The sequence below is a fragment of the Patiria miniata genome, unplaced genomic scaffold, assembly GCF_015706575.1.
Source record: "Patiria miniata isolate m_02_andy unplaced genomic scaffold, ASM1570657v1 HiC_scaffold_11, whole genome shotgun sequence".
In the NCBI taxonomy this organism is placed as follows: Eukaryota; Metazoa; Echinodermata; class Asteroidea; order Valvatida; family Asterinidae; genus Patiria; species Patiria miniata.
In genome coordinates, this window is record NW_024037049.1 from 6903878 (window position 1) to 6917297 (window position 13420).

The window sequence follows — 13420 nt, forward strand, 5'->3', positions numbered from 1 at the left end:
ACGCGATTTATTATACAATTTTGAATATTTAATTTTTCCCATAGACTTTGTACACAGAAATTTAAAAAAAAATGTCGATTTTCAAAGGGCATTTTCGACTCTTTGCCAATAATTCATTTACACCACTCTTTGTCCAAGCAAAGACCCTAATTCAAACAACATTGTGTAATGATGACATCATGATGACGTCATCCGGTGTGTATTGATAGGCAATTAAATTTTGACACTTTTAATATTTAACAAGTCAGGTGTGTTTACAAACACAAATGCCCCGCAACCGTGACTTTTTCCATGACATAACACCACTCTAACATCAACTTACATGTACCTTGGTCAAATGGAACATTCATTGACAGCATTAGTGTCTTCTGTAGGTTTTATATGAATTAATCCCTAATCCCTATGATCTCAGAATAAATACAAGATTTCTATTGTTTTAGCCACTGTGACCTTGACCCTTGACCTTTCGACCCCCAATGCGATAGGCTCCTTAGGATTGCCAAGGACAATCCACAAACCAAATTTGAAGTTCATATGTAAAGTATATCTCAAGTTATCACGCTGACAAAATTTCTTTTGTTTTTGCCACTGTGACCTTGACCCTTGACCTTTTGGCCCCAAATGCAAAAGGCTTCTTAGGATTGCCAAGGACAATCCACAAACCAAATTTGAAGTTCATATGTAAAGTATATCTCAAGTCATCACGCTGACAAAATTTCTTTTGTTTTTGCCACTGTGACCTTGACCCTTGACCTTTTGGCCCCAAATGCAAAAGACTTCTTAGAATTGCCAAGGACAATCCACAAACCAAATTTGAAGTTCATAGGTAAAGTATTTCTCAAGTTATCGCGCTGACAAAATTTCTATTGTTTCAGCCACTGTGACCTTGACCCTTTACCTTTCGGCCCCAAATGCAAAAGACTTCTTAGGATTACCAAGGACAATCCACAAACCAAATTTGAAGTTCACATGTTAAGTTTTTCTCAAGTTATCGCGCTGACAAAATTTCTATTGTTTCAGCCACTGTGACCTTGACCCTTGACCTTTTGGCCCCAAATGCAAAAGGTTTCTTAGGATTACCAAGGACAATCCACAAACCAAATTTGAAGTTCATATGTTAAGTATTTCTCAAGTTATCGCGCTGACAAGATTTGTCCAGACACACACACACACACACCCACCTGGTAGAGTAGGTTGAGGTCTTTAATTCATTCAGTGTGCGTGAAATCACGTGACCCATGCTTCCGGTCGAAAAAGGCCCAAACCGGAAGTGGCTTATTATTTGAAAATGGTAATAGATATGAACTTGCTTTCAACGGTGTTAGTCTCTTGGCTGAAAGTATTCTTCAAATCATCTACCAATGACGTCATGCAATCTTCGAGCGCCCTCTAGCGACAGGTTGAAAATTTGCAAAAATGTATTTTGAATAGATGTCTGTAGCGAAGTTTGTCGGAATCGCCTAAATATTGGTGTATATGATGACCTTGACCCACTTAAGACGTGCGCGAAGTTTTAGGCGAATGACGTCATCAGAACGGAATTCATAATGAAAAGACCCGTTTTCATTTGAAAATTCCTGAAAAATCAACCATGGCAGTTTTTATGTTAGTTTTTACTTAAATTGTCAATTTAAGGTCTAAAACATTTCAAAATTCAAAATTCTTTGTGTATTTGGTCTGTTAGGTAAAAGGTATTTGCACAAAATTTTGAAAAACATATCTGACATCATTATGACGTCATAAAAATGCGATTTTTCAAAATACATATATATACGGTAAGGTCTGACTGTCATGAAAATTAGTGGGTAGGTAAATAATGGTACTAGTATACAAAGTTTAAAGTGACGTCACGATGACGTCATCGTTTGGTTTTAATAATTTTAAGATATTAATAATTTTATTCTGCTTCCACAAATTGCACACTTTCTTTCACCGGATGGACATTAAACTTAGTTCAAATCAAAATCACAATGACAAAATGTGCATTGAGAAGGGTCTTAAGGATGACGTCATTGCAGGGCAAGTGAAATCATTTGATAAAATTATACTTTAGGAATTATTCTACACGTTTTGAACAACCTTTAACTGCATGAAGCACTCTGAAAAGTGACTGCAAAAGGACGAACGAAACAAATATTTGTAGAATGCGAAAAAGCCCTGTGTTCTGTTTGCAAACAGACATACAGCTCTAGTTTTTTTTTTCTTCTTTTTCAGCCATTCCCCATAGCATTTGTACACGTTTTTACAGTGGAAGGCACTGTGGGCACTAAAATCAATCCATAATTCATAATGAAAAGACCCTTTTTCATTTGAAAATTCCTGAAAAATCAACCATGGCAGTTTTTATGTTAGTTTTTACTTAAATTGTCAATTTAAGGTCTAAAACATTTCAAAGCTTCGAAGCAATAAGCAAACTCAGACATGCCCTGCGCACGCTTAAAACTTAAGGTTGATAATACCTCTGCTCTAAAACATGCACAGAACGTCTATATGTACATACACGTTCGTTACGCACATACATCGTATGTCAGTCAGCCTGCAGAGCACGTGTTGCCGAGGTCAAATCCTGTCCACATCACAGTGACCGTTTTAGCCGATTTTCGGCTAACTTTGACAGATTTTATGTTCATGCGTGCGCATAGTCAGGGACGTATAATACAAAATCATAATGCCGAAAAGCCCTATGTTACGTATTTAAAGGTGCAGTTTTTCTGCAGTGGGATTTCCCACAAGTCTTTTCCTATACAACACTGATATCTTACTGAGTAGTTCTGAACTTCAGCTGAGAATTACTATGAGAAGGAAAGAGAAATCGTATATTTTTTCGCACTGTCATTCGATTGAACATATTCCTAAGGGTCGGAATATCAAGTAATATTTCATAAAAATGTTTCAGTTCAAAGGCAAATTACAAATTTAAAGGTGCAATTTTTCTGCAGTGGGATTTTTTTTAGCCCGTTAACTTTGTACACGTGTTAGCCCATTGACTTTGTACACGTTTTCAAGCCACCATTTCTATAACTTGGCGATCTGGAATCATCATCAATGTTACAGCCAAGGAAGACCCTCATACAAAAAATATGCCAAGACTATGACGTCATGATGATGTCATCACCTAATTTTTTTTATTGATTTGTGAAAATTTACGTGCATATTATGAAGTCCTATATCTACAGAACTGTAAGTCTGATTGGGTTGAAACATGGTGTGTGGCTAGACCGGGATGTGTTACAGGTAAAAAAAAATTAGGTGACGCCATGATGACGTCATCCGGAGATTTTATATGGATATTTGAAGTTTTTGACCTTTTAGCCATATCTCATGAACGTAACATGCAAAATTTAAAATTCTTTGTGTATTTGGTCTGTTAGGTAAAAGGTATTTGCACAAAATTTTGAAAAAAATATCTGACATCATTATGACGTCATAAAAATGCGATTTTTCAAAATACATATACGGTAAGGTCTGACTGTCATGAAAATTAGTGGGTAGGTAAATAATGGTACTAGTATACAAAGTTTAAAGTGACGTCACGATGACATCATCGTTTGGTTTTAATAATTTTAAGATATTAATAATTTTATTCTGCTTCCACAAATTGCACACTTTCTTTCACCGGATGGACATTAAACTTAGTTCAAATCAAAATCACAATGACAAAATGTGCATTGAGAAGGGTCTTAAGGATGACGTCATTGCAGGGCAAGTGAAATCATTTGATAAAATTATACTTTAGGAATTATTCTACACGTTTTGAACAACCTTTAACTGCATGAAGCACTCTGAAAAGTGACTGCAAAAGGACGAACGAAACAAATATTTGTAGAATGCGAAAAAGCCCTGTGTTCTGTTTGCAAACAGACATACAGCTCTAGTTTTTTTTTTCTTCTTTTTCAGCCATTCCCCATAGCATTTGTACACGTTTTTACAGTGGAAGGCACTTTGGGCTCTAAAATCAATCCGATTGACTTTATACTTGGCACACACTTAGACCAGCATCTGAAGATGTGCCCCCAACCATTGACGTCATCATGACGTCATCACGAGTCACGTGACATCACATAATATGCGATTTTCTATTGTGACCATTTTCTAGCAGAATTCACCTAGATCTGACAGATTGGGCTATATCTCCAGAACTACATGTCCGATTGGGTTGAAAGTTGGTATGTACGTAGACCGGGATGTCTTATAGATGAAAATTAACTTGACGCCATGATGACGTCATCATGTGACATATGACGTCATATAAAATAAACATATTGTGAAGGTGTATATCTCCAGAACTGCAAGTCCGATTGGGTTGAAACTTGGTATGTACCTAAAGCGGGAAGTTTTATAGAGGAAAAATGAAGTGACATCACGATGACGTAATCACGTGACATGTGACGTCATATTAAGTGTGGATATTTTAAAGGCCAATATCTACAGAACTACAGGTCTGATTGGGTTGAAACTTGGTATGTACGTATTTAGGTTCGATAGGCCATAGATATGCACAAAAATTTCGATAAATGTGCGACGTCATAATGACGTCATAAATAGTCCTTCATGACAGTTCTTGATAAAACTGTTGCCGAAACAGCTATGGGATTGTCCACCATCATAGGTCTAGTTTTTTGTTTTTTCCTTCTTTTTCAACCATCCCCCATAGCATTTGTACACGTTTTCACAGTGGAAGGCACTTTGGGCACTACAATCAATCCTATTGATTTTATACTCGGCACACACTTAGAACAGCATCTGAAGTTGTGTGCCGAACATTGATGTTATCATGACGTCATCGCGAGTCACGTGACGTCACATTATATGCGATTTTTCTATTGTGACCATTTTCTAGCAGAATTCGGCTAGATTTGACAGATTGGGCTATATCTCCAGAACTATGGGTCCGATTGGGTTGAAAGTTGGTATGTATCTAGACCGGGATGTCTTATAGATGAAAATTAACTTGACGTTATGATGACGTCATCATGTGACATATGACGTCATATAAAATAAACATACTTTGAAGGCCTATATCTCCAGAACTGCAGTCCGATTGGCTTGAAACTTGGTATGTACCTAAAGCGGGAAGTATTGAAGATAAAAAATAAAATGACGTCACGATGACGTCATCACGTGACATGTGACGTCACGTTAAAGATGATTAGATAACAAATCTTTGAAAATCACTATAAAATCAACCGTGAGCGACCTGAACTTAACGTTTGCAGGAATGGATAGAATAATCCAGGGTCTTCATTGTTTATATTATGTGCAAAATCACCTGACCCTTCCTTCCAGTTGAAACCGGAAGTGCCTTGTAATTTAAAATTGGTGAAAGAAGTGAACTTGCTTTCAATGATGTATGCTCTGGATAAGTTGTTCTTTACCATAAAATTATACATAAAAATTGATGTGACGTCATCATGAGGTCATCACGTGACATATGACGTCATAATTCAAAGCCCTATGAAAATGTAATTACATAGTATATGCCACCATTTATTATAGACAGAACTACACATCCTTCCTTGATGGAACTTTTACTTGAAACTTTACATGTCACACGTCACAAAAAATTACCGAAACAGCCCTGTGTTTGTCCACAAACATAAATCTAGTTCTTTCTAGCTTCTCTGTTGGGAAGTCATTGTATGTGATTTAAGTAAACTGACTGGATATTTTCAGTCTTAAGCAAGACATTTCTCAAAGGCAAATCCTTTAAGCATAATCCTTTGAGCATTTACAAGGCCTACATGGAAATAAGAATTTTTAAACAATCAAAAGAAAATATGGTTATTTGGATAAGCTTGAGTTATCATCATGACATCATTTCTTTGGTTTTTAATAATGAGAACAGTTGGCCTATGGGGTCCTAAAGTGACTCAAAGAACAACCTATAGAGCTGCATAAACATGTACATGTACATGTACTACAGTGCAAGACTCAAGTTTTAGTAATACATGTATGTGTTTGTTTTCTGTTGTTTCAATTAAAAATATGACTGTCCAAGAAAAAAGGGCGGAGAAACCACATTGATTATACACAAAACATGTATAGACAGTGCACAGGCCCCCTAACACTTTAGTGAGTGATTATATTTGCACATGTATACTGGTTTGGTGTAAAAAAATAATAAAATAAAATCCTACTGTTTCAATTCTAATGACCTTAGCCTTTGTCTTATGGGGTTCAAACTTATACAGTTATACTAGCAAGCTACATATACTGGTTTGTTAAAAAAAAAAAAAATCACAAAAAATTTCCAAAAAAAATCTTATAAATAAAATCATATTGTTTAAATAATAATGACCCAAACTTATAAGTTATACTAGCAAGCTACATATACTAGTTTGGTAAAAAAAAAAAAAAAAAAAAATTTAAAACAAAATAAAAAATAAAAAAAAATAGAATCCTATTGTTTTACAATCCTAATGACCTTGGCCTTTGTCTAATGGGGTCCAAACTTATAAGTTATACTAGCAAGCTACCTTCATTGCATCAAGGTTCAAGACATACATGGACAATCCTGATACCGCTGTGGAACCAAATGCACACACAGACTTGTTTCACATACCTAGTGTGGACTTTCCTTTCTTTTCGTGTAGTTAAGGAACACCAGTGGAAAAACTCATTTTTCTCAAACTGTGAAAACTCTTACAACCCAATTTTTTTTTCAATGATTCCCTTTAGTGTTTCTCTTCATTCTGCTACAGATAAACCTAACCCAAAAATGCCTCTAAACCTGTTTTCCAGAAATGGGGAAACACTGTGTGGACGTGGGCAAGTCCACACTTCGTCGCTGCTACCTACATTATGTGGACGTCTTTTGTTCCGAAGTCCACACTGCGTATGTAAGACAAGCTCACCCACCCACACACCCACCCACACACCCACCCACGGAAGGACAAGGCGGAAACAGTATGCCCCTTCGGCTTCGCCGCGGGGCATAAAAATTAGGTGATGACATCATCATGACATCATAGTCTTGGCATAATTTTTGTATGAGGGTCTTCCTTGGCTGTAACATTGATGACGATTCCAGATCGCCAAGTTATAGAAATGGTGGCTTGAAAACGTGTACAAAGTCAATGGGCTAACACGTGTACAAAGTTAACGGGCTAAACAAAATCCCACTGCAGAAAAATTGCACCTTTACATTTGTAATTTGCCTTTGAACTGAAACATTTTTATGAAATATTACTTGATATTCTGACCCTTAGGAATATGTTCAATCGAATGACAGCGCGAAAAACCTACGATTTCTCTTTCCTTCTCATAGAAATTCTCGGCTAAAGTTCAGAACTACTCAGTAAGATATCAGTGTTGTATAGGAAAAGAAAAAGTGGAAAATCCCACTGCAGAAAAACTGCACCTTTAAATACGTAACATAGGGCTTTTCGGCATTATGATTTTTTATTATACGTCCCTGACTATGCGCATGTATGAACATAAAATATGTCAAAGTTAGCCGAAAATCGGCTAAAACGGTCACTGTGATGTGGACAGGATTTGACCTCGGCAACACGTGCTCTGCAGGCTGACTGACATAAGATGTATGTGCGTAACGTACGTGTATGTACATATAGACGTTCTGTGCATGTTTTAGAGCAGAGGTATTGTCAACCTGAAGTTTTAAGCGTGCGCAGGGCATGTCCGAGTTCGCTTATTGCCTCAAAGCTTTGAAATATGTTAGACCTATGCTTAAATCGACAATTAAAGTAAAAACTAACATAAAAACTGCCATGGTTGATTTTTCAGGAATTTTCAAATGAAAAAAGGTCTTTTTATTATAACTTCCGGTCTGATGACGTCATTCGCCTAAAACTTCGCACACGTCTTAAGTGGGTCAAGGTCATCATATACACCAATATTTAGGCGATTCCGACAAACTTCGCCACAGACATCTATTCAAAATACATTTTTGCAAATTTTCAACCTGTAGCTAGAGGGCGCTCGAAGATTGCATGACGTCATTGGTAGATGATTTGAAGAATACTTTTAGCCAAGAGACTAACACCGTTGAAAGCAAGTTCATATCTATTACCGTTTTCAAATAATAAGCCACTTCCTGTTTTGGCCTTTTTCGACCGGAAGCAAGGGTCACGTGATTTCACGCACACTGAATGAAATAAAGACCTTAACCTATTCTACCACTTTCCGGCAACAGAATGCTGCGGACGCGTACGGTGGATTTCTTATGCATTTTTAAATATTTACAGTGTCACAATTTAATTGCCTATAAATACACACCGGATGACATCATCATGACGTCATCATTACACAATGTTGTTTGAATTAGGGTCTTTGCTTGGACAAAGATTGGTGTAAATGAATTACTGGCAAAGAGTCAAAAATGCCCTTTGAAAATCGACAATTATATTTTAATTTCTGTGTACAAAGTCTATGGCAAAAATTAAATATTCAAAAATCTATAATAAATTAGTCGAAGACGTCACCATGACGTCAATCTTCGGGACACATCTTTGCTATAGGGACTATGCTTATGCTAACTTTGAATGATGTATGACAAAGATTAATGCCAAAAGTGGTGAGCAGAAAAACCGTGTACAAAGTCTATGGGATTTAGGTGACAAAAAGAAGAAGAAAGAAGAAAAAAATGAGAACAAAAACAAAGGCTTTTCCGCACTATGCGGAAAAGCCCAAAAAAAAAAAAAAAAAAAAAATTTAACGAAAACAATAGCTGTTCCCAATTGAAATTGGGAACAGCTAAAAAAAAAAGGAAAAAAAAAAACTTTAACGAAAACAAGAGCTGTTCCCAATTGAAATTGGGAACAGCTAAAAAGGAAAAAACTAGAAATTGTGGTTGTGAACAACCACAGAGCTGTTCCCAATATTGATTATCTGTTGGACCCATAGACATATAAGGCCTAAAAAAAAAAGAAGTTATGTTGGCGTAACGGGCCAGAAAAAATAGGGTAGGTAGGTCGTTTTTTTTTTTTTTTTTTTTTTTTTTTTTTTAATCCCAGCAACGAAAATGACATTAAGCCGGTAGTAGTACACGATAACAAAAGAAAACAAGGCTACACACAATATTTGTATACTTTTAAACTCATCATCAACCTTTCCAAAGGTACATATCCAAAAGCGGAATCCAAAATCAGAAAAAAATGTTAGCCGTTTCATCTGCGTCGACATCTTTATATGGACCCGATTCTTCCTTTGAAGTTTGTATTTTTAGCACGGTGTAACCCGCTTTTACACCATCGGCACAGCTCTGGGCGATTACCCCCAGCTCTAGACTCAAATTTATCCACATTAAACGGTCGAAAATGACCGAAGATCCCCATTTGCCCTTGATGGAAACACTGTACGCTTCGGTACCGGGCGCCATGATGCGACGGCATATGCGCGTAACCACGGGCCGGGGGCCGGCCGGGTCGCGTCGGCCGCCGGGGTTACAGAATAGTTCACCATTTTTAAAATAAATATATATCAATTGTTATCGTGTAAAATAGTGGAAAATTAATTAAAATAATTTATATTATAATGAACTATTTTTTTAACATGGAATAAATAGCGAAGTATTTTCAATAGTGTATGTAGCAGTTCGCACCGTGCAACAGTCTAGGACGAGGCTATACATGTACTGTACATGTACATGTGCATCTATCATGCATGCATCGTGCATCGGCGCGATCTCCGCACGCGCACTGCCTGTAGGCCTGCGTGATCTTCTGCATGTTCGTTGTGTCATGGAGAGGAAGGTGCAAAACATTGTGCACTCCAAAGTTCCACGCGCGCTATCGTCATACAATTGAGGAGAAACGGTCAGAAATGGTTTCAAAACGTATTTAAAATTCATTTCTATAGATTTTAATTATATTTCTTCCCTCCAAAAAAAAAAAAAATATCCAGGGTCGGCCGCATTTTTAGGGTCGGTCGGGTTACGCCAACATAACACTTTCTTTTTTTTACGCCTAAGTAGAGATCTATGTCTGTTTGCAACAGAAGATAGGGCTTTCCGTATTATGATTTGTTTTTATCAACGTCCCTGACTATCACTATGCATGAACATAAATCTGTCAAAGTTAGCCGGAAATCGGCTAAAACTGTCACTGTGGACAGGATTTGACTTCAGCAACACGTGCGCTGTGTGCGGGCTGACTGACGTACGATATGTACAACGTACAATGTACGTGCATGTACATGTACATTGTGGACGTCCTGTGCATGTTTTAAAGCAGAGGTATTGTCAACCTGAAGTTTTTAGCGTGCACAGGGCATGTCCGAGTTTGCTTATTGCCTCAAAGCTTTGAAATATGTTAGACCTATGCTTAAATCGACAATTAAAGTAAAAACTAACATAAAAACTGCCATGGTTGATTTTTCAGGAATTTTCAAATGAAAAAAGGTCTTTTTATTATAACTTCCGGTCTGATGACGTCATTCGCCTAAAACTTCGCACACGTCTTAAGTGGGTCAAGGTCATCATATACACCAATATTTAGGCGATTCCGACAAATTTCGCCACAGACATCTATTCAAAATACATTTTTGCAAGTTTTCAACCTGTAGCTAGAGGGCGCTCGAAGATTGCATGACGTCATTGGTAGATGATTTGAAGAATACTTTTAGCCAAGAGACTAACACCGTTGAAAGCAAGTTCATATCTATTACCGTTTTCAAATAATAAGCCACTTCCTGTTTTGGCCTTTTTCGACCGGAAGCAAGGGTCACGTGATTTCACGCACACTGAATGAAATAAAGACCTTAACCTATTCTACCACTTTCCGGCAACAGAATGCTGCGGACGCGTACGGTGGATTTCTTATGCATTTTTAAATATTAAAAGTGTAAAAATTTAATTGCCTATAAATAAACACCGGATGACGTCATCATGACGTCATCATTACACAATGTTGTTTGAATAAGGGTCTTTGCTTGGACAAAGATTGGTGTAAATGAATTACTGGCAAAGAGTCGAAAATGCCCTCTGAAAATTGACATTTTTTTAAAAATATCTGTGTACAAAGTCTATGGGAAAAATTAAATATTCAAAATTCTATAATAAATCACGTGATGACGTCAGCATGACAAAAAGTTTCGGCATACATCCTCAGATGATGGTTAATAACTATGCTGAGTTTAAAGTTGATCGGATTTAAAATAATTGCCAAAGTGGCTTGTAGAATAAAAACGTGTACAAAACCTATGGGGAAAAGTGAAGGAAAAAAAAAAAAAAAAAAAAAAAATTTAACGAAAACAATAGCTGTTCCCAATTGAAATTGGGAACAGTTTAAAAAAACTTTAACGAAAACAATAGCTGTTACCAATTGAAATTGGGAACAGGTAAACAAAAAATGAGAACAGAAAGAAAAGCTTTTTCGCAAAATTGCGAAAAAGCCAAAAAAAAAAAAAAATGAGAACAGAAACAAAGGCTTTTTAGCAAAATTGCGAAAAAGCCAAAAAAAAACAGCACAAAAAGAAAGAATCTCTTACACTGGTCACAAAGTGTGGATTCGGAACGACGAATCTTTAGTAAAGTGTGGATTCGGAATTACCAATCCACACTTTGAACACATCGGACAATAATGTTCCCCATAATGAGCATGAATAGGACCGTCTGCGTGAAAATTTGCTTTCTGAAAATTACCAATGCATCTTCACCGTCACATTCGCCGCCGTCACTGCAAAATATACTTTTAGTCAGAAAGAAATCGTCTTCTGAACTATCCATTTTGACGTAAGGAGCCTATACATGTACACACAAAATGACTTTGTTTGTACGGGTGTGGCAATACACATGCTAAACACGCCAGGAAAAAATGATGCAACCTGCCGCCACTTCCGCGGTTGTGTACAAAGTTGGTCACGTGGAGAGTCATTTCAAGTATTTCAAACAAAATTGGAAACATTTCTCAGTCCCAGATTCATGTCTTATCGTAATTTTTGCAACGAATGACCTTCATTGAGATGATATATGAAGAAGAAAAATTGGCGTCAGGTTGCAACATTCTTTTAAGTACTTCTGTTGACGCAATGGTTTAAGTCGAAGAATACACTCGCAAGTGTGGATTCTTAATTTACGAATTCACTCGGCGCTTCGCGCCTCGTGAATTCTTAAATTAAGAATCCACACTTGCGAGTGTATTCTCCTTAACGTAACTTACCACGATGCCACCGTAATCCTCGTTCTCTACATACATTGTGTGAAGCCATACAAATTCTTCATGCTCACGCTGGACTGAAAACTCACTGTCACTGAATGATGGCAGGGTGGTCTACAAATTGTAAAAATTTTAAAAGGCACATTGAAGGTCCATGTAGTCTGTAAATAATGATATATACATGTACATGCAGGCTGTAATTTTGAACCATTTTTTTCCAGGTATTTTATACAAGTATAAAATACCTGAAAAAAATAATGTTCATTTTCATTGAGCAGACAAGGGTTTTACATAAGTATATGCAAATTAAAACCCTTGTCTGCTCAATGAAAATGAGTATTATTTTTTTTTTACATATGGTACCCACAGCAGGCAACTGCTGTGTGGCATAGATAAATAAATTTGGACAAAAGGTGATCATGAAGATTTCTTTCCACAGGTTTGCTGCAATTTACTTTTCCCATTTTAAGTTCTGTGCAGACAGCCTTGGATCTTTTCCTCTCAGTAACTTTTCCCGAGTCCAGCAGTTAATCTACTGGCCAACTGCTGCCCAGGAAAACTGACCCGGTCACTTTTCCCGAGACGATAAGTCCAGTGTAGACTGTGCGAAACGGCTCAGGAAAACGTACATCCAGCCCGAGAGCGAGGCCATGCATGTACACAGGGACACAAACCCACGAGCTGTTGCCAAATATTTTGTAAAATCTTGTTATACATTTGTAAATATTATGGAAAACACATAACAGACAAGAGAGATCACGTTCTTGCAATTAATTTGCAGAAATTTTCTTTCTCTAAAGATGTTTGTTTGGTATTTTCTATGATACAAATTCCTGTTACGCTATGTAGTCATGCACTGATAGTCACTGGTTCCGGTCTTACATCATAGCTTTGATTCTGTTAGCATGCGGTGGGAACCAGTGAATACCAATGACACTGCACTGTAAATGTCCCAGCTATCAGACAATGCCCCACAGAACATCGTACAGCAGCATGGCTTCAATGGCATGTGCATTTTGATCATCAATGTGTCAGAAATATAGGCCTGTTCATCAAGAGTGAGCATGTCAAAATGAAATAATGTCGTGTGAAACGATTATATTGTGCTTGTAAATGGTGTGTGTAATATACTGTGCCTATCAGGGGCTGAATAGCAAGATTGGCATTTTTTTTCTGGATGTGAGTCATTAAACTGACAGCTTAGTTACTTCTACCACGCGGTCTGGGTAAAATGTCCCGTGTCAAAAGTCCAAGGGCGGAAAGTGGTTACCTTTGACAATTTTTCATTTTACCATCGTCTTGGT

At 37.1% G+C, this 13420-nt stretch overlaps 1 protein-coding gene across 1 annotated transcript in view; it reads right to left on the bottom strand.

The window, feature by feature from the left end:
- The window catches only part of LOC119743378 (sorting nexin-6-like), a gene marked incomplete at its 3' end in the record, with an annotated part of 177042 nt that overhangs the window by 114667 nt on the left and 48955 nt on the right, over positions 1–13420 (bottom strand). The window contains 1 exon segment of the mRNA XM_038219769.1: positions 12120–12230. Coding sequence (XP_038075697.1) covers positions 12120–12230 — 111 coding nt within the window.